Source organism: Equus caballus, chromosome 23, assembly GCF_041296265.1.
Source record: "Equus caballus isolate H_3958 breed thoroughbred chromosome 23, TB-T2T, whole genome shotgun sequence".
In the NCBI taxonomy this organism is placed as follows: Eukaryota; Metazoa; Chordata; class Mammalia; order Perissodactyla; family Equidae; genus Equus; species Equus caballus.
Genome location: NC_091706.1, coordinates 12,194,144 through 12,215,081, shown reverse-complemented (window position 1 = coordinate 12,215,081; position 20,938 = coordinate 12,194,144). Strand labels below are relative to the sequence as shown.

Sequence of the window (20,938 nt, the reverse complement as noted above, 5' to 3'; positions counted from 1 at the left end):
GTGACTCTTCAGTGCTCCGTGATGCAGGCCTGGGACTACAGCCAAGGGTCTGTACTCTCAGAGCTCAGTTGCTTCAGGCAGCCTTGTGATTCAGACAATGGAGTTCAGTCATTGGAATGTTCTCTCATTTCTGAATAGCCCTATTGAGTCATGTCTGAGCTTTGGGTTCCTGGATACTCATCCCAACCTCACCTTCCTGTGTGGGTTGTGTTTGCTCCTTCTGTTCCTGTGCTACCTGGTGGGGATTCCATCTTTACGAACCTTCTGGAAAACCAAAGATTTCCAAAAGGTAAGGAACACTGGGCGAGCCCCCAACAGTGATGCTTTATTGTTGTTTCCTTTTCTATTCCCACATTTTAAAGTGAGTTTGGTTGGCTCAGAGAGACACCTAAGGTGGGAAGTGTAAGTAGAGGATAGAATGTCATCCACCTAGGGAAAGAGGTAGGGCAGGGCTAGGGGCTCAGCTGGGACTGATTCCTTTTGAAGCTCACAGACCACCTGGGTGTGAGGGAGAATTCCAGGATAAAAGCCCCAAACTCAGTGATTCTGTAGTCCTGGATTAGGTTATTTAGAGAGTTTTGGATCTCTGCAGGAGAACAGAGTTCTCAGCGCTTGATGGTGAGTCACATTCCCACGCCAGGCATCACTCGACCAAGCCTTCCTTCGTGTCAGGCAGATCAAGAGAGCAGGGCTGAGCCTCTAAGCAGAGACTGGAGTCTGAGCTCTGTCCCTGGATACAGGGTCCTGTCTGAGGGAGCAAAGGCGTGACTGTTGGCCTTAGAGTCTATGCCCTCCTTGAGCAGACGACTTCTGACTGAGACTATCAAGTGTGAACTTCAGAGATAAAAATCCTTCTTTGAGGTTTTTTTTTTTAAAAGATTTTATTTTTTATTTTCCTTCTTCTCCCCAAAGCCCCCCAGTACATAGTTGCGTATTTCAGGTCTGGGTCCTTCTAGTTGTGGCATGTGGGATGCCACCTCAACATGGCTTGATGAGCAGTGCCAGGTCCGCACCCAGGATCCGAACCTGCAAAACCCTGGGCCGCCAATGCAGAGCACACGAACTTAACCACTTGGCCACGGGGTCAGCTCCTCTTTGAGTTTTTCAAGAGGGGAAAATTGAAAATATTTTATCACCTTTAAAAATTAATGAGAGGAAGGAACACAAAGTTCTATAATTAAAAGAGAGTCATACCCTTCTTGGATAACGAATGTCTGAGTTTCCTAGAGAGAGGAATGAGAGAAATGAGTCCCAGCCCCTCATTCTTTTCTTTTTGTTCTCAGCATCAGGGCAGAGCCAGGAGAAGGAAAGGTGGGACATTGGGAGGTAAGGTTCTGCCTATTCCACCTGAGCTCTCCAAAGGTGACTCTTCCTGTCCTTTCCATGAGGTCCCAGGTCCATGATCTCTGGGGATGTCGGTTGCTAACAGTCCCTCTCAGAAAACAGAGCCCTCAGAGGAGAGGCTCATGGGAAGGCAGTCAGAACCCAAGACACTTCTCAAATTCCTGCTCTGCCCACCACTGGGCATGAAGCAGTGATGGACCTGGACAAGGGGTGTTGCCCAATAGGTGTCCATGTGAGATGATGAGAGTCAGAGCTTCTGTCTCCTGACCTTGTGAAAGTACTTTGACTTCCTGGATGATCAGATTCCTCTTTGAGGTAACCATTGACCTGTGCTCCTCACATGGTGGTTTCTAGCATCACATGAGATAATGTATGTGAAAGTACTTTATAAATGAAGCAACATACACGTGTGAACCTTGTTAATATCATCCACCATTTGACCTCACCTGCTGATTCTTGGGGCTTTCAGAGCCTAATGTCCCTAAGGTCTCCCATAAAGGGACTCCTGTCTAACACCTATGCTTCTACCTTCATTATATACAACCCACTCTCCTGGTTTCCCAGGTTGGAGACATTACGAGAGAGAAAGAGAGGAGAAAAGGAAGCTGCTTTCTATTCTGAAAAGGTGACTAGTCTTTCCCCTTCTTTCCTGATCCCTCTTTAGCATGTTCTGTGCAATTCCAGGGATTCAGTGAAGCCTGGGTCACGGGAGGGAGGTTGCTATAGGAACGGGTAGGTGAATGAAGGCTTGGGGTGAGGGCTGCTGAGTGTGCTGTGAAGTCATGGATGTGGGGCATTGTGAAGGGGCAGCAGGCTTCAGGTGGCCCCTCCTCTGCCAGACCATAGGTCCTCCTTTCCTTGTTCTCGGGCTGGCTGCAGCTTTGTACCTCTTGTCTCCCACAGCCCCTTGGGCCAGCATCATGATACCATCCGCTTTCGTCAACTGCTCTGTCCAGACCCCTCCTGTGAGGTGTGTAATAGCACAACTGCTGAGGTCAATCGGCTGCTGCTCCTGGAGGACCTGGAAGATGATACCCTCTCTGTGTCCTCTCCGGCTTCCACAGCTTCCGTGACTGAGTCATCATGTACTCTGTCCTCTGCCTTCTCAGCAGTCCCTCTAGGAGACCTAATACCAGCCCCTTAGCCTGAGCCTTCCCCACCGCCCGCCTCCATTCTCTCACCTAACCCAATGACACCCTTGGCTGACTTTCTTTCACTTTCATCACTGGGTCACTCTTTGCTACCAGAGCCTTTTCCTCCCTTGGATTCCACATTCCCAGTGGACCATTCCCCACCCTAACCCCTTGCCTATCCCCTTCTCTCACCACATGACACTCAGACAGTGGATCCTGTTGTTCAACCAGAGGCCACATTCCCCGTGGACCATTCCACATACCAACTTTTTGCCTCTCCCCATCTCTCACCACATGACCCTTAGACAGCAGATCCTGTTGTCCAAACAGAGGCTAGTTTGTCTCTGCATACCATCTTCTCTCTTGACTCCACCCTTTCCCAAGATACCAAACCCTTACCAGATTTGTCCCAGACAATGAATCTCAGTGATTCATTGGCTTGTCATCACACACCACCAGCCATGTCTGTTTCACCACCACCAGACCGCCCTTTAACTGTGACTCAATTTAAATCAGTTTCCACTTTATTGAAGCCTGTCTTGGAGAACTCATCTCCAGATAGCCCCAGTTGGTGGTCCACTTGTGTCCTGAAAATCAGAGGCACTGATCATTCGAGTCTGTTGATTTGAGAATTCTCCTTGAGGCAAGCTCATGGCAAAGACTTATTCCCTTCCACCCTGGCACAATGTGACTTCAGTCAAGAGTTTCTTGCCCTCCATTCTTCAGAGGTGTCTTTCGAGGGAAACCCTCCAACCAACCTTGTAGAGCCTGATAACCTCTCATTTCTCAGCCCATCTGTCCTGGCACTCCTGGAGAGACAAGGCCAACAGAGGAGTGATTTCCTGATGTGGGAGGAAGAGGAAAATAAAAAGGATTCTTTTCCAAAAGATTTTAGGCCAGACTATGAGCTAAATTCTTCAGGGAAAATGTTGGAGTCAATTGCTGATAAGCACGACTCGGCACTCTCCCTTCCTTTTTGGAGCAGCAAAGGGAAACCAAAGGAGCTGCACAAGCACCAGCAGCTTCTATATCCTAAGACCTCAGAGGACCATCTACAGCAAAAACATGTCCAGCTCTCCTGGGATCTCGTCTCTGCACAGCAAGTCCTCGCCCTCTGCTGACCATGTCTCAGGTGACTGTTCCTCAATCTTTATTTTCAACAGAATCTCAAATTCCTCCATGGACCAAGAATCCCCAGTACTTCCTCATCCCTTACCTCTGTCCTTGCCTGAGATCCAGCCTCAAGCCTTGCCTCAAACCCTGCCCCAATCCAAGCCCCTACCTTTCACTCAGGTCCAGCCCCAGGCCCACCTTCAATCCCCACTCCCAATCCTACCATTGGTCCTCTGCCTCAGATTAGGATCTGTGGAGTGTGTTTCCAGAATGAATTGGAGTCTCTCATTTCATCTGAAATTCAATACCTGGAATGGAACATGTTGCAGAAGCAACAGGAAAGTCCGTGGGGTTCACCCTCTGTGGTCCAAAGATCTCAGGAAGACTTTTGTCCTTCAGCTCCCAACTCTCCTTACCATTGGGCGTTCCAGGCCCATATTTCAATCTCCATCCTTCTTGCAGTTTTCTCTTAGTGATGAGGTTTGAGAGAAACTAGAGGACCACCTTTGAAAGAGGCTCATCCAACACCTGTGGGGCCTGTCCTGAAGGGTCCACGAGTGTCTGTCACTGATTATGACTCTGAGCAATTTTCCAGAGACACCTGAGTCAGAGGGAAATAATGGACTCTCATGGGTTTCTGTGAACAAAAATCTAAATGTTGGATTGAGCCATCCTGGAAGCTTCTATGAGAGGAGCTCATAAATGCTTGGATCAGTGACATAGCCCACAAAATGGGCCAAAAGATCATCTGTTGAGGGACCCAGAGAGCTCTTCAGATAAGGATCCAGGGTATAACTCTGAGAGAGATCTACATAGTCACATGCCAAGTCTGTTGGAAAAAAATTCAAGGGCCTCAGGGGCAGTCTAGGTTAGAAACAAATAGAAAATGTCCTGAAAGTACATTTGGGCAAGGAGTTTGAGGAAATCAATGAGGGTTGGCTCCCTGGGACTGTGCGGAGTTCATGGCATGATGTCAAGCAGACATTGCTGCTGTCTGCAAAATCCCACACCCAGAAAACACAGAGAAGTTTGCCACCATCAGTGGGTGAGGATGACTCCCTGGATACCTTCCAGGAGCTTTCCTTCATTGATTCCAGTGCATGACAGATGCTGCAAGCCCATATTAAAAGGTTTCATATGAGGATGCTGTGGGGCCTTCCCTGCAGGGTCCTTGAATCCATAGAGATCTTTAATTTGAAAGATGCAGCATCCCAGTCCTTGTCCCATCCCCACCTTCCCTCCTCAGCGAACCTGATTTCTGAGGTGGACTCCAAATCTTGGGCCTTCAAGACCTTTGTAGGAAGCTCCAAATCTCTTCACAGATACAAAATGGGAACAAGAAATTCAGCCCCTGTCCTGGATCATCATCTCCTGACCAGCTCACCTGTGGGCAAGGAAGGGCAGGGGACCCCGAGATGATCACCCTTTCATATCAACCATAAGTTTGCAGAGGATATTCGGAGAACTAAGGGTGCCAGACAGACTCTTCTGCCTGTCACACATGACATCACAGACAAAGCAAGTCAGAGACAGACTCTACTAGGCCACATACACCCCCCCCAAAGCTGCCTGCAGGGAAAGCTGGGGCCAGACATGAGCCAAAGGGGAAGAGTGTGAGTTCCAGGGGTGGAGTAGAAACACAACAAGGCAAAGACAGAGAAGAGGTCAGAACCTTTCTCCAAGGTCAACGTGTCCAGGGAGATATTCAGGGCAGAGGAGCTTGATGCTTTTCAATCAAAAACTGGTAACATCTTGACAATCAGCAAGCCAGGAAGCCCCAAATGGCAAATGTGAATCAGAGTATAGTAGAAACTACTGGGACCACTGAAAGCCCCCCGCCAAAAAGACTAATTCCCCTAGACTCTGAGTCATCAGTCCTTAAAGAACAGCTGTTTGGTGAGTTAAAGTCTAAACTGGACAGGAGGGAGCAGAGCTACGCCCAAGGTCAACCCACTGACGCTCCCTTGCCTCAGAGAGCTTGACTTACAAGGCCTCACTGACTCATGCCCAGGGTGTCTCCACTGGGGACATGGGAGCTTCCCAGGTGCTTCATGTCCATTTGGAGGACAGAGGAATCAGCACGGAGCAGCAGCAGGAGCCTTGGGTCCCTAAGAAAGTCTTAAGGAGGTGCCAGGATAAGAATTTCCCACCAGCTGCAAAGAGAGCAAGCCCTCCAGGCCCCAAAACAGAAAGTCTTGGTGGAGGGGATGCAGGGTTGCAGACATTCCAACCTAGAAGGAAGAGTTTCCCTACTCAGGATAAGGCATTAGAGGAGATGTTTGAGAGCAAGTCTTCCCAGACCCCATTACAGAAGGGACAGCCTCCTCCTGAAAACCTTTGCAGAAAAAAAAAAAAAATGAAGCACTTTTTGTAATGGCTTTATCCTGAGACAAAACGCAAAAGGCAAGAAAATTCCCAGGAAAAGGGCAGCTCCATATCATCTGCACAGAGCAGAGGCCTAGTTAAAAGAAGAGCTGCCCTTAATGGGACGAGCACAGCTCAGAAGACCATGACAGTCCCTGGGAAGTTCCCAGAGCAGGAACTGGAGCATCGATATGCAACAGATGTCACCTGGCCTCAAGAGCCCCTCCCCTCCCTGAGGAAGTTTGGGAAAACTCAGCAGAAGGCAGAAGTGCAGGCCCAGACAGAGCCCATCCAGGGGCATCCTTCCAACTACAGGGCTCCCTCCTGTAAAGTGACAAACACCAAGTCCTGCCACCAAGAAGCTGTCTTTGCTGGCCAGAGTGATCCTACAAGTATTAGATGGATCAGAGACAAGGACAGACACCCCCAGAAAGTTGTGGCCTTTAGGGACCAGCTATTGGATTATCTGTGCCCCGCAGGGAGCCTGTCCCTGTCCAAGCCCCACCTACAGGGGTCAAGCCAGCCAGGGGCCTCCGACTGCTCTCACCACTGTTGAAGGCAGTTTCAACAGAAAATGCTTCTCCAGAATTTCCAGAGAGGAAAATTTTCTACCCCCAAATAATTCCTTCCTTGTGCAGTATATTGATTCTCTCCAGTAAATGATTCTCTAATAATAGAGAAGTCTTTTCTGTGTAGTGTGTTGGGGGCATGGGTTTTGGGTAACTCAGGGCTTGTCCCTCAGGATAGTAAGGAGTTAGTCCAGTTCTTTCTGATTGCTTCCTTTGGTTTCTAAAGGTGACCAGTCCCCTGGAACTCTTGTTGACAGAGATATGTGCCTCCCGAAGCTCAATTCCTCCCTGATGAAGTCTGAGGAGATGGGCTCTGTCTCCTGCCTCTCAGCTTGGCCTCAACAAAAATGTAGAACAGCCCACACCTTCCCCTCACTGAGTGATTTCTAACCTTCAGAGCAGTAGGGAAGACAGGTCTCCTCTCTGAAGAAGGACACGTGTCCACTTCAGAAAATGACAATGAAGAAGAAACAGTGGCTTCATCATGATTTAGAAGTCAGTGACTGGAGGACTCCACGGGTGGGTGAACCTGGGAGGGGAGTTTGGGGGTTACCACTGCAGTGGATCCTGGGCTGGTGCGGGAGGGGCAAGGAACAGCATAGATGCTGCTTAAGAATCTGTCATGTGGATCATGTTAATGTGTTGGGGAAGGATATTTTAGACTTGACACTGAAGTTTCCCTACTGGAAATGCACCTGGGGCAAGGGGTTCCCCTCTCTGGGCATTTCTTCAGGCTGCCCAGTTGATGACATTTAGTTGCAGAGCAAAAGCATCACTCAGCTGTCAGTGGTAGAATGGTGACAAGGCAGCCGCCTACCTCCCAGGGTAAAATAAAGCTGAGAGTAAGGAAAAGATGACTTAGAGGGAGTAGGGAGGTAAGAAAAAATGAAGAGGCGAAAGAATGACCTTGCTGGTGGAACAAAGGTTTATGCCTCCTCATCCCCATATCTTGACCCTGTCCGCTCCCCCACTTCCTCAATCTGATCCATGCACCACCTCCTTGAGGCTGATCTGAGCACTGCACAGCACACTGCTGCCTTTTTCCAAAAAGGCACGAGGCCGTTCTTTGAGCACTAAAATAATATCTTCAGGGAAGTCATCAGGCATGGCATCCCCCTCTTCAGGAAAGGTGATCTTGCTGCCTTCCTTCCATCCATGCTTGACGGAAATGTACAAGATCTTGCCCTTACTGTGTAAAGTTCATGTTCAGGATGGAGGTGCCTCCTTTGATATTCACGGCCTTGGTGGAGTCATGGTTGGTCTCCCCTAGAACACCTGCAGCTCACAAACCAGAAGTGAGTCCCAGACTATGCACCAGGTTACAGATATTTGGGGGACTCACCATGGACTGCACACATACCTACCCTCACAATAGGGGTCTGGAGGAAAGGCAATTCAAACATGGGGTGAGTGTCCTAGAGGGTGCTTGAAGTTTTTCCAGAAAGATATGTGAATGCTGGTTGTTAAAAGAAAAAACAAAAACAAAACCAATGTCCACTACAGCCCTCTCTCACTTCCATGCTTGTATTTTCTTGTCCAGATTATGCCATTGACCCTACAATGTCTGAAGCTTAGGGTCAAAGAATGAATGCAGATCCTGTGGGGGGCCTGAGAGAGACACAAGGTGGGATGGGGTCCAGGGCAGGGAAATTGAAGAGGTGAGGAAGCTGTGGAGGGCTCTAACATCCATGTGGATGGACCAGCCAATAGCCCAGTACCTCAGATCCTACATCATCTCATCTTAGGGTCCTTTACTTCCATTCCAGTGCAGTTGCTGCCATACTCCAGAGCTTATCACCAGGAACACTTCTGCCATCCAGATTAACACAGTCTGACACTCCACCCTTTGGTCTTCTGATTTATATTCCCCTTGTTAACTTTTCAACTCTAGGCCATTCATCTTTCCACTTACTCCTCATCCACTTAGCTCCTGTCTTCATTCCCTCCCTCTCCGGGGTAGATTTGATGGTCTATCAGGTAACCAACATTTAAAAAGCTCCACTACAAATGGGCCCCATCCAATCTCATTTAATCTTTCCTGTTTGGCAAAATCCAATCTCTCTGCCTTTTCCAGAAATGCCTTCCTATAACTGATCACTATAGGGTTAAATCTCACAATTGAATCTACTGGTACCACGATAAATTCAGCCCCAGCACTAGCTGGAAAACCTTCACTCATTCCACAAATAATGACCCCATGGTTACTAACACATGAAGAAAACAAATGGAGCTTAGGTCACTGTTTCCTTCGTCCATTCTCTCTGATGCTACTAAACTTTATTTCAATCTCCTTCACTTTCCTCAAACTTAGGCCATCTCCACTTGCTCTGCAAATGTGCTGGATCACCAATCACAGAGGAGCTAGAAGTCATGAGATAGGAAATTTCCACCAAAAAACCTTCATAAAAACCCTTTCCCATTCCTCCTTATTTTCCTGTTATATGAAAAGAGATCTCCTTCCTAACCTCAATGATTACACTTCCCGAAATGTCCTTATTGAGAGAGCTAAACCCTCGTCTTGACGGACTGAGCACCCCCCTTGCCAGGTATCCTCTCGTCCCCTCCCTCTCTTTATGAGGCACCCAACTTCTTTTATTGTTTTAAGCTTTCTATTACAGAAATGTTTAAACATGCAAGAGAGCAGTGTAACTTCCCACGTACCCCTCATCCCGCTTTCACAGTTATCATCTGGCACGTGTGATACAGCCTATCTCCTACACTGTGGTTAAAGGGCAAGAACCCAGATCTCGTCAAGATGGTGGCATAGTTAGACTCTGAACTCATCTCCTCCCACAAACACAGCCAGGTAACAAATATTCTTTGGAAAATTACCCTGGGGAGAGAACTGAAAACTGGATAAAAAGAAGCCCCACAACAAGGGACAGTCCTGACTGAAGTGGAAGAGGCAGAAATTCCTTCTGGAGAGGAAAAAGCCACCTTTGTGAATGGCAGAGCTTCACAGCCAGCCAGGCGGGAGCCACCCTAAGGTACACAGCCCTCTCTGAAGAAGTGGGGACCTGAGCAGGGGCCAATACTGCTATATGCATCCTTCAGACTCAGCACAACTGAGACAAGTGTCATACTATCTGGCTTCACTGGCTATTAACTGCAGTGAGGAATACCCCCAGAAAAGCTATCAGACGAAAGCTGAAAACCCGGCTTTTAAGGGGCCTATGCACAAATTCACTCATCTCAGAGAGCAACCTAAAATCACCAAAAAGAAGGCTGCACAGTCCTTTGGTGAAAAGAGACTCACCTAGTGGGCTCTGGGTGCATCTTGGTGAGAGGTAGGACCTCTCTGAGGTTTAGGACATTGGTGGTGGCCATTGTTGTGACTTGGTGCAGGCATGCTGACACAGACACTGGCAGACACCAAGGACGTTCTTCCCCTGGCCTGATAGCCCAGAGGTCTGCCACACCCACTAGAACACAGATTTAATCCAGTTCAGCCAGGGCAGGCAACCCTAGGGACTGGCCCCACCCAACAGCAAGCCCTCAGGCTACTTGTCGGCCTGCACAGACTGGGTGCCTTAATCTTCTACAGGCAGGTGAGTGTGTCTGCCTCTGTGGGGCAGGGCCTGTGTGAAGACCAGGTGAACTGGGGGTGGGCGTTGGTGGAGAGGTGAGAGCCTCTGTGGTGGGGCAACTGGGTATGCTCCAGGGGGTTGGGAAGTATGCATGGACCAGGGCTGTTGACAGTATGTGTGGGACTGTGGGGGGTGGGGCTTATCAGTGGCAGAAGACCTGTGCTTCAAAATCAGCCACAAAGAGGATTGGCTCCAGCTTTCAAAGCCTGAAACAATTGGGTGCTCCGTGTCTGGGACCAGACCCACTCAGCTGCAATCCTAAGAGAGCTGACAACAGCCTTGCAGGCCTGAGGCCTAAAGCAACTGTAAGCCCCTGAGCCTAGCAACCAGCTACACTGGATACCTACCCAATTAACAGGAAAACTGCAACAGGAGAGTGCTGGTAGACTTTGTAGCCAATGGCGCTGCAGCTCCCCAACCCCGATTTACAAACAGCCGGCCAGGAAGGGAAAGACTAGACTCCCTGGGCACCTGCAGTAAAAGCAACGCTGCTACAGCAGAAGGATACAAGTAGCCCACACAGGGGTCACTCCTGGATCATTTGGACTGGGGATGAGAGGGAAGAAACTGCTAGGCCTCAAAAGGCATCTCTTACATAAGGCCCCTTCGCCAAGATCAGGAGACATAGCTGACTCACCTAATACACAGGAATAAGCACAGAGAAAGAGGCATAATGAGGAGGCAAAGGAATACATTACAAGCAAGGGAACAGGACAAAACCCCAGAAAAAGAAGTAAATGAAACAGAAATAAGCACTCTACCTGACAAAGAGTTCAAACAAAAACTTGTAAGGATGCTCACTGATCTTGGGAGAAGACTGGATGAACACAGTGAGAACATCAACAAAGAATTAGAAAATATAAAAAAGAACCCATCAGAAATTAAGAGTAGAGTAATTAATAGCAGAGTAGCTGTTACAGTAGAACAGATCAGCGAGCTGGAAGAAAGACTAGAGGAAATCACCCAAGCTGAAGAGATAAAAGAAAAAAGAATTAGACAGAATGACAACAGTCTAAGGGAACTCTGGGACAACATCAAGCATGCTAACATTTGTATTATAGGTGTCCCAGAAGGACAGGAGAGAGACAAAGGAGCAAAGAATCTATTTGAAGAAATAATAGCTGAAAACTTTCCTAACATAAGGAAGGAAACAGACATTCAAGTACAAGAAGCACAGAGAGCACCAAACAAGATGAACGCCAACAGGACCACACTGAGACATACTATAATTAAAATGTCCAAAATTAAAGGTAAAGGGATAATCCTAAAAGTGATGAGAGAAAGACAACAAGTGATAGAGAAAGGAAAGTCCATAAGGTTATCAGCAAACTTCTCAGCCGAAACCCTAAAGGCTAGAAGAGAGCAGCATGACATATCTAAAGTGCTGAAAGGAAAAAACCTACAGCCAAGAATACTCTATCCAGCAAGAAATGCAAGGAGAGACAAAAAGCTTCCCAGACAAAAGGAGTTTATCACCGAGAAACTCATTCTACAAGAAATTCTGAAGGGACTTATTTAAGTGGGAAAGCAATGACCAAAAATAGAGGTAAGAAAATTATCCAAACCCCCCCACCCCAAACAAACCAGGCAATAAAATCACTGGTAAAGGAAAAAGTACAGTCAAGGTAGCAGATCAACCACCTATGAAGATAATGTATAGGTTAAATACAAAAGTACTAAAATTACCTATTTCAATGACAAGAGGGTAATGGATAGACACACACAAAACAAGAGATTAGAGATGATTTCAAAAATATAAAATGTGGGAAGAGGGGAATAAAGAGTAGAGCTTTTACAAAGAGGTCAAGCTAAAAGGACTATCAACTCAATACAGATTGCTATATACGTAGAATACTATATATGAACCTCATGGTAATCACAAACCAGAAACCTATCATAAGTAAACAAGAGGGAAAAAATCAAACATATTACTAAAGAAAGCCATCAAACCACAAGGGAAGAGAGCAAGAGAAGAACAGAGAAGAACTACTAAAACAGCCAGAGAAAAAGGTAACAAAATGGCAAGAAATATATTCTTATCAATAGCTACTATATAAATGTCAATGTACTAAATGCTCCCATCAAAAGGCATGGTGTGCCATGCCCTTGTCTCCTGCTTTCTCATGCTCTCTGTTCATTGGTACAGGCTGCTGTGCTTTCTCATGCTTTTTGGTGAAAGCAGATTCTTTTGAGGAGATATTGGGGGTGGGGCTGCTGTTGAGTACCTTTCTGGTTCCTACAGGTAAAAACACATTAAATATGAGGGAAAGCTGTAGTTAAGGGCAGGGTAGATCTTGCGGGTGTAAATCCCTGGGCACAGCAGACTTTCAAAGATGATGCAGGATCCATAAGAAGATCTCCAAGAGTAAGAGGGTCTCAGGTAATATCTGGGTAACAGGTATAATAAATAGAAAATTTCACCAAGGTAAATATATGGTATGGTGAATGCGTGGAGTTGGAAGGTAGGTTCGAGGTATCTAAGGGGCCCTGGAGGCATGGACAGATCTGCTGGGCTGGATGGTGGGAGAAGGGTTGTGGGTTCATCTCTCCTATGTTGTCCCCTACTCTCCCCTCAAGAACCTTTGGTGTCTGTGCTAAAGCTCTGTGATGTGGGCCTGGAACTCTAGTTTAGAATGTGCACTCTTAATGCCCAGCTGCCTGAGGCAGCAATGCATTTCCCATGACCTGGACCACCTTCCCTGTCTGAGGAGCCTTACTGCACCATGGCTGAGCTCCAGCTCATCTTCCTAGGTATTCCCACCCTTGCCTTCATGGGTGGGAGGGGATCTTCCTTCTATCAGTGTTCTACCTAAAGAGGAACCCATGTTTCCCAATATTTTGGAAACAGAGAGACATCAATCAGGTAAGTAAACCAGACTTCCTCAGGGATAGTAAATCTTTCTTTTCAAATAGATGCATTCAATGCTATCAATTTCCCTCTAAGTACTGCTTTTGCTGCATCTCACAAATTTTGAGAATTTGTAATTTAATTTTCATTTAGTTTAAAATATTTTTTTCTCTTGAGACTTCTTCCTTGACCCATGTGTTAGTAGTGTGTTGTTTAATCTCCAAACATTTTGGGATTTCTATCTATCTTTCTGTAATTGATTTCTAGTTTAATTCCATTATGGTCTGAAAACATACTTGGTATGATTTCTATTTTATATTTGTTAAGATGTGTTTCGTGGCCCAGAATGTGGTCTGTCTTGGTGAATGTTCCATGTGAGCTTGAGGAGAATGCGTATTCTGTTGTTGGATGATGTGTTCTATAAATGTCAATTAGATTAAGGTGACTGATGGTGCTCTTCAGGTCAACTATATTATCACTGATTTTTTGACTGCTGAATCTGTCCATTTCTGACAAACTTCAACAATAACAGTGGATTCATCTATTTTCCCTTGCACTTCTACCAGTTTTTGCCTTACACATTTTGACACTCTGTTGCTAGACGTATACCTGTCAAGGATTGTTGTGTCTTCTTGGAGCACTGATCCCTTTGTTGTTATGTAATGCTCCTCTTTATTCCTGATAATTTTCCTTGTTCTGAAGGCTGCTTTGTCTGAAATTAATATAGTTACTCCTGTTTTCTATTGGTTCGTGTTAGCATGGTAAATTTTTTCTCTTTCTCTTTACTTTTAATCTATCTGTATCTTTATATTTAAAGTGGGTGTTTTGTAGACAACATATAAATGGTTATTGTTTTTTTATACACTCTGACAGTCTGTCTTTTAATTGGTGAATTTAGACCATTTATGTTTAGTGATTTTTTTATATAGTTGGATTACTATCTACCATGTCTATAACTATTTATTATACCTGTTCTTTCTTCCTTCTCCTATCTTTCTGTCTTTTCTGGTTTTAAACAAGCATTTTATATGATCCCATTTTCTCTCTTCTCATAGGATATCAATTATTCTTCTTTAAAAAATATTTTAGTGGTTGCCCTAGAGTTTTAATAAACATTTACAACTAATTTAAGTCCACTTTCATATAACACCATACCACTTCATAGGTAACGCAAGTACCTTATAACATAGTTCCCAATTCCTCCCTTCAGTCCCCTGTACACTGTTTTCATTTATTTCCCTTATCCATATACTACAATCATTCAATCCATTGTCATTATTATTATTAGGTCAATTGAAAATAAGAAAAATAGAAGTTTTATTTTACCCTCATGTATTTCTTCTCTTCCTGTATGTAGATCTGAGTAATCATTTTCCGTCTCCCCGAAGACGTCTCTAGGTTCTTTAAAGATTTTTATCTTTTGGTTTCCTACAGTTTGAATATGATATGTCCAGGTATAAACTTTTTTAGTATTTCTCCTTCGTTGTTGTTCTCTGAGCTTCCACAATCAAAGGTTAATCTGTCATTAATTTTGGAAAATCTTTGGCCATTATTACTTTAAATATTTCTTCTGCCCTGTTCTCTCTCTCTTCTGATATTCCAATTACATGTATGTTACACATTTTTAAACTGTCTCACAGTCTTGGATATTCTGGGTTTTAAAATTTTTTAAAAATTCTTTTTGCATTTCAGTTTGCAAAGTTTCTATTGACATATATTCCAACTCATTTATTCTTTCCTTGGCAATATGCAACCTAGAGATAAGCTAATGAAAGGCATTCTTCATTTCTGTTACCATATTTTTGGTTTCTAACATTTTCTTTTGTTTCTTTCTTAGAGTTTCCCAGACAGATCTCTATATGCCTTCCTGACACATCCTCTTGGATATGTAGGAGGGATATAAGAATTAACAGATCTAGATCCAAACATGTATTTCTGCCCAAATCTCATCCATCCCCAATGTTCCCATTTCTGAGAATGGCATGTCTATTCACCCACTGGTTAGGCCTCAAATTTTGGAAACATCCTTGACTCCTACCTTCTTCTCACCATCCACTTATAATCCATCACTCAAATAGGGTGGCTCTACCTTCAAAATATACACAGAATCAGATCACCTCACACCCTCTGTCTCCACTGCTGCTCTAACCCAAACCACAGCACCTCTCTCCTGGAGTGTAATGGTGGGCTTCAACTTCTTTCTCTGCTTTTATCCTTGCCCTACTGTCGTCTATTCTTCACCCAGTGGTCAAAGTGATGACTGCAAAATGTAATCAAACTCATCTGCCTCAAAATCTTTCCAAGATGACTATTATAAATCCATCGTGCCTTCAATAGCTTACAGGTCTGGCCCAGCCCCCTCCTTGCCCCGCTCCAGCCTGTTCTTTATCTTGCCTTCCAACCACAATGAACTTCTTCCTGTTCATCAGATACACCAAGAGCTCTCCTGTTCCAGGAAAAGGCCATGTTCCTTCTGCCTGGGTCCCTCTGCTCAGGTGCCCACATGGCTTCTTTATTCACTTTATTCAGGTCTCTGCCAAATGATGTTTCCTTAAAGAGGTCCTCGGAGACCCTAAAATGGGCTCTCTCCTTGCCTGCCTTTATTTCCAGTCACAGCACCTATGACTACAAACAGCATACATTTATTTACAGGCTTGCCCTCAGTTCCTCCACCAGAATGGAGACCCCATGAGGCTAGGACCTCAGCTCAGTGCCATGTCCCCAGGCTCTGGCAGTGCCCAGGACCTGGCAGGTGTCTATTACATATGGGATCGGGAGGCAGCTACTGCTAATGTTGTCTTTTTGATTTGGATGCTGTAAAGTTATTTTGCTGTATAACTATTCAGTGAGCTGCACACATATGGTTGTGCATTTTATCATATAAAAAGACATTACTTTGATTTCCTAAATCAGCTGAGGACAAACTGTCATACTCTTTCACCCACCTCCTCAACCTGGGCTTCTTCCAGCCACCCTCCTGGAGTCCCTGAAGTTCTCCCTTTCTCCGGGGTCTGTAGCCTGGTTTTCTGGAATTGGGGTTCCTATTTTCTGGATTTGGGGCTCCTCCTGCCTGGTGGACATTGCCACAGAGTCAACTCCGGCTCAGGGATCAGGAAGGTCATTGAACAGCACTCCCTGCACCCTCAGTGTGGGTGGGGCAGAGAGCAGACACTCCCCACCTGGAAGGAGGGGCTGGACAATGGCCTCTGCCCCTGTATACCAGGTGAAGGGGAAGCTCATCTCCCACTTTTACCACCCCCAGCCCCCAGTTCAGCCCATCCTTCCCATCGTCATGGAAATGTTGTCTAGTTAAGGCCCAGGCTGAGGCTGCCATGTTATATGCTCCCATTTTCCCCTCTGTGAATTCTACTCTTTCTCTGATTTTACAGAGTCCCAATGAAAAGCCTCAGCTCCCGACCCTCTGGTCCCTTGTGGGAAAACTTACTGGGGTTAGGGAAGGACAGGAGCCCAGGTCCTATTCCAATCTTCTGCCACAGCCCAGTGTCCAGGGCAGACCCACACCACAGCCCAGCTGCCCTATTTCCCTCTGCTCCACTCTGGTGGTCCCTGACAGCGGCCAGGGTCATGGGGAAATCTGGAGTCCGGGTCTGAATTCTGTCTGGATACCTATGTGCTACCTTAAACGAGTCGTTTCACCTCTCTAACCCTCACTTTCCTCACCTGCAGACTGGGGATAATAAATGTCCACCTCATTGGCTGGTGGGAGGGTTATATGAAATAGTCCATGAATGGGATTAGTACAGATAATTATTAATACTATTCTTATTCACCAGGTATTGTGCTAAGCACTTTGCATTCACTAACTCCTTTAATCCTCATGTAGCCAGCAGCCCTGTGAGATTTGCCACCATTATGATTCACATTTTACAGATAGGGACAATGAGGCATATGGGGGCTCTGCAATGGAGTTGCTCACACTGCTTTTTGGTGGCAGAGCTACATTCAAATTGAGGCCATCTCCAGATGCCACAGGCTCTCCTCCTGTGCCAGAGAGCCTCCCATGGTTATTATTTAAACACCTTAACAGACTTATTGGGGAAATGGGATGATCCCCTGGTTAGGCATGAGGAAACTGAGGCACAGACAGATTAAGTAAATTGTTCTCGGGCACAGCTATTTGGCAGAGGAGCCGAAATCTCTGATTCCCGAACCCAGGCTTTTAACTATGGCCTGAGCTGTCATTATTAGCCAAATAGATGTAATAACTTACCTCATGGAAGACACACGACTCACAACACCAAGCCTTCTTAAAAGAAACAGACTAACAATGATTATGGTTGAAAGCACTGGCAGAACCTTTTAGATGCTAATGCTAGTCAGTCAGTGTCAAAGGTAATTTTCTTGGTAATGTTTCAATGTTTTTTTTCTGATTATAAAGTGATGTGTATTCATTGTAAAAATGTTGTCAATTCTGTAAATTTAAATACTAAAATTAAAGTATTTAATATGAATTCTACCTTTCCTTTAAATAAGTAACAATAATAGTCACAATCAACACTTGGGTATGTATTTCAACAAAGCAACCTACCTTTCTTCCTTCATTCCTCCCTCTCTCTCTCTCCACCCCTCCTTTTCTCCTTCCTTCTTTCATCCATCCTTCCTACCTTTTCTCTTTCTCTGCCTGTCTCTATCTCTCCATCATTCTTTGCTTCTATCTGTCTATCTGTCTGTCTATCATCTATCTATCTAAAACAAGAGGTAAGACTTTCCATATATGCCTAAACTTTGCAGCTTGAGCCCACAGGGGACTAAAGGATGTGAAGTAACTCAAAATTTCAAAGAGAGCCTCCTGGGATCCACAAGCAGAAAAGGCCAAATGCCTTCCTTCCTAAAGTAGTCAAAATCAACCCCAGAATCACTTCACCCATCCTCTCTCCTTGCTCCTCACTCAGAGGAGAGAGAAGCAGGCTACTGAAAAGAGAAAGGCCCCAGCTCCTGTACAGAGTCAGAATTGCAAGCAGACGCATTGCCCTCCTTATGGCAGAGGAGACAGGAGTTTCTACTCTTTCCAAAGTCCCTTCCAGGAGGGTTTCAAAGAGAATCAGTGGGCACAATGATCAGAGGCACCTGAAAGAAGAGAAGCCTGTCCCTACTCTAGATGGACATTTTCTGATGCTGGTGGGGAAAGTTTTGGGAAGCTGGATATGTGTCTGATAGAATTTCCAGACACTACATAGACTTAGATCACAGAACCCATTCATAGTATGGAAATGTCTGAAGACATGAGATCTGTTGGTGTGGGCCAAAGCCAATAGACTGATGAACAATGGGTCATGTACCTGGAAAAACAAAGGCTTCTCACTTCCTCATGCCCCTCAGAGTGGGCATTAGGGACATCAGCGACTTCTGTGGCTCCATATAAAAGATTACTTGGCTGAGAAATGGGGCAGGAATCATTAAGTTCCCAGGATGCCTCCAAGTCAAGCAAAGACATATGCACAGGCTTGCTGCCCTTCTCTGTGGGGCCTCAGTGATGGATGGGGGGTGAAACTCAACACTGCCCCAGAAAACCACACACACCATACAGGTGGAGATCCCCATGTCATATGTGACCACAGTGGTAGATGGAACCAGAATGAACCAGAGAGAGGAGGACCATCTCCCCATCACTGAAGTGATAGGGAAGACTTCCTCAACCCTCTAAGACTCCTCTCATTCTTTCTTCCTTTTCTATACCCAACATCTGGAGGAGCTGGAATCTAAAAGAGGAAGCAGGAGAGCATTAAATCCTACATGACACTGGAAGGTTTAAACTGGACCAGGGTTTGCTATCTAAGTGACTGAAGAGTTATGGAATTCATCTAAGAGATTTTAAGGCCTGGGAAGGGGGAATTTTGGCATCAGAATAGTCAGGCAAAAAACGCTTTTCTCTTTATACAGTGATTTTCAATTCTGCAGTAAACCATTTTTTATGGACTATTAATATTATGGACTATTTATAATAATGCAGCCACAGAAAACAGCTTATAACTAATTTCAAATAATTTCTTTAGGGTAAATTCTCAGGAGTAGTTAAGATAAAAGCTATGAACTTTTTTTTAGGATTGATAAAATATGACTTACTCTATATTCTAAACCACTTTGCAATTCATTTGTTTTATAAAAGACAAAACCATATCAGCACTGGTGAAAATTAGGGAGATTTTATTATTTCTTAAAAGAATACCGTAAGTCTTATGACACCAGCAATAAATCAGAAGGTAATTCCCTCTTTACTCCCTTTCTTCTTTCTTCCTTTTCTAGAAGCCTGTTCAGACTCCAGATCTAAGGGTAAAACACTCATGTGCTTGGAACCCAATAACTAAGTTTTAAAAAGCAAAATACATGGTATTGATCGTAAATTTTCTGCAACATATGATCTACTTATAAAATTGGACTTTGCTACTAATACTTGTTTATGTAGATAGCTCCTATCCTAGAAATCTGAGAAAAATCTAATGTAATTGTAGAATTCGTGGAGAGTGGGAGCAAAGAGTAAAAATGCAAATGCCTTGTTAGCAGACATAAATGTAGGGGTGGATTTGTGCTGTCGTTTCAGAGCTAAATCTTCATCCCTATTCAATGGATGGTTCCAGAGGGGCTCCCTGGCTTTTACAGTCTGGAACACATACAAGTCGAACAAAGTAGAAAAGCTGGGAGAACTATCACTTACTAATTATTTCCTGATTATAGCAAAAATATTAGAAAATATTTTTAAAAATCCTAGTTCCAATACCGAGAGGAGATCACACTTAGTATTTGTGTTTTCCCTTCTGGCTCAGCGTCTTTGCCTCACACTTTTTTCTGAGATCTGGACTCATTTTGTCAAACAATGTTGAAAAAATTGTTCTTACCAATGAATTGTTGATATTTTCAATGAATATAAATTTATACTTATAATTTTGGTTACTGGTTTACTGTTGGTACAGATACAACCCAATTTAACTGATTTGATTGTTAATAGGATAAAACTCAGTTTATTTAACTGATTGCATGATTTGCAAGTTTTCACGGCCATCTAAAGCTGCAGGTTCCCGTTGCTTCTACCACTTTGCATGTATTTGAACTATAAGTCACTGTCTCAATGACTACTCTCAGTGGTGCATACCTTTTACCCCAAGCAGGATGGGGTTATGTTAGGGTCTTTATCCCTGTGTTGAATGTGAAGAGCATCTGCCGTGAGGGGAGCAGAAACCACAGTCATCCTATGAGACGGCCCACAAGGGAGGCCACCAGCAAGAAAGGGGCTGGCACACTCCTTGGGCTTTTCTCTAGAAGACTTCAACCAACTCTACTCCCACAGGCCCAAAGTGGGAATAATGAGAAGCAGAAGCCATATAAGAGAACAAAACCCCAAGTGGGGCTTAGAAGTCAGCCCAGAGCCCTGTATGTTCTCCACCTAATTGTGACCTCTAGTCAGGACAGTAGTGTAGATTAAAGAGGCTGTGAAATGGGGCTTGGGGATAAACCATAATATTCTTAAGTTTCCTGGGGGTCCCTTCTGAGGAGTGGTTCATAGACAATTTTAGGTCATTTACAAGTTGGAGATCATTTTGAAAATCTAATGGAAGCCATGGATCCTCACTCCAGAAACCTGCACAGACCCACTTGCAGCCAGAAACTTGCATGAGTTTTAGGCAGCTAATTAACTCCTTGCAGCTCTTTGGTCAGTCTCAGTTTAGGAATGGGCTGGAGAGGGCTCAGTTCCCTGATTCTGAAGGATTTAAGTATGCTCAAGTGGGGAGGGGATGGACCGAGAATGCAGAAGAGCCTGAGCCTGATAAAGGAGCAGGCAGCTTCTTACTCTGGCAACACTACCTGGCTTCCCTCCTTCTGGGTGGGTTACAGCTAGCAGCCTATCACTTCAGCTAGCAGGTCTGAGATGGCTGATGGTAGGGTTAGTAACTTCGTCACTCAGTTAACTGGGCAAGCAGTGAAATCTGTTTAGTAGAATACTTAAGTTTAATTATTTGTAGAGTT

General features: G+C 45.0%; 1 protein-coding gene and 1 pseudogene across 1 annotated transcript; both read left to right on the top strand.

Annotated features, from left to right (window-relative positions):
* LOC111770120 (spermatogenesis-associated protein 31D1-like) lies at positions 1 to 6,632 on the top strand. Its single transcript, XM_070249017.1, has 4 exons — positions 1 to 289; positions 1,284 to 1,326; positions 1,909 to 1,969; positions 2,248 to 6,632. The coding sequence occupies exons 1-4, from the start codon at positions 98 to 100 to the stop codon at positions 2,486 to 2,488; spliced, it is 537 nt and encodes a 178-aa protein (XP_070105118.1). The 5' UTR covers positions 1 to 97; the 3' UTR covers positions 2,489 to 6,632.
* On the top strand, positions 2,939 to 4,292 carry LOC111770095 (spermatogenesis-associated protein 31D3-like; annotated as a pseudogene).
* Positions 6,633 to 20,938: the final 14,306 nt, after the last annotated feature.

Excerpts from the sequence above, each read along its gene's own strand:
- LOC111770120 (XM_070249017.1), top strand. The coding sequence starts at position 98 with ATGGAGTTCAGTCATTGGAATGTTCTCTCATTTCTGAATAGCCCTATT. Across the intron at positions 1,327-1,908 it reads GAAAGGTGGGACATTGGGAG|GTTGGAGACATTACGAGAGA; the intron begins GTAAGGTTCTGC and ends CTGGTTTCCCAG. Across the intron at positions 1,970-2,247 it reads CTGCTTTCTATTCTGAAAAG|CCCCTTGGGCCAGCATCATG; the intron begins GTGACTAGTCTT and ends TGTCTCCCACAG.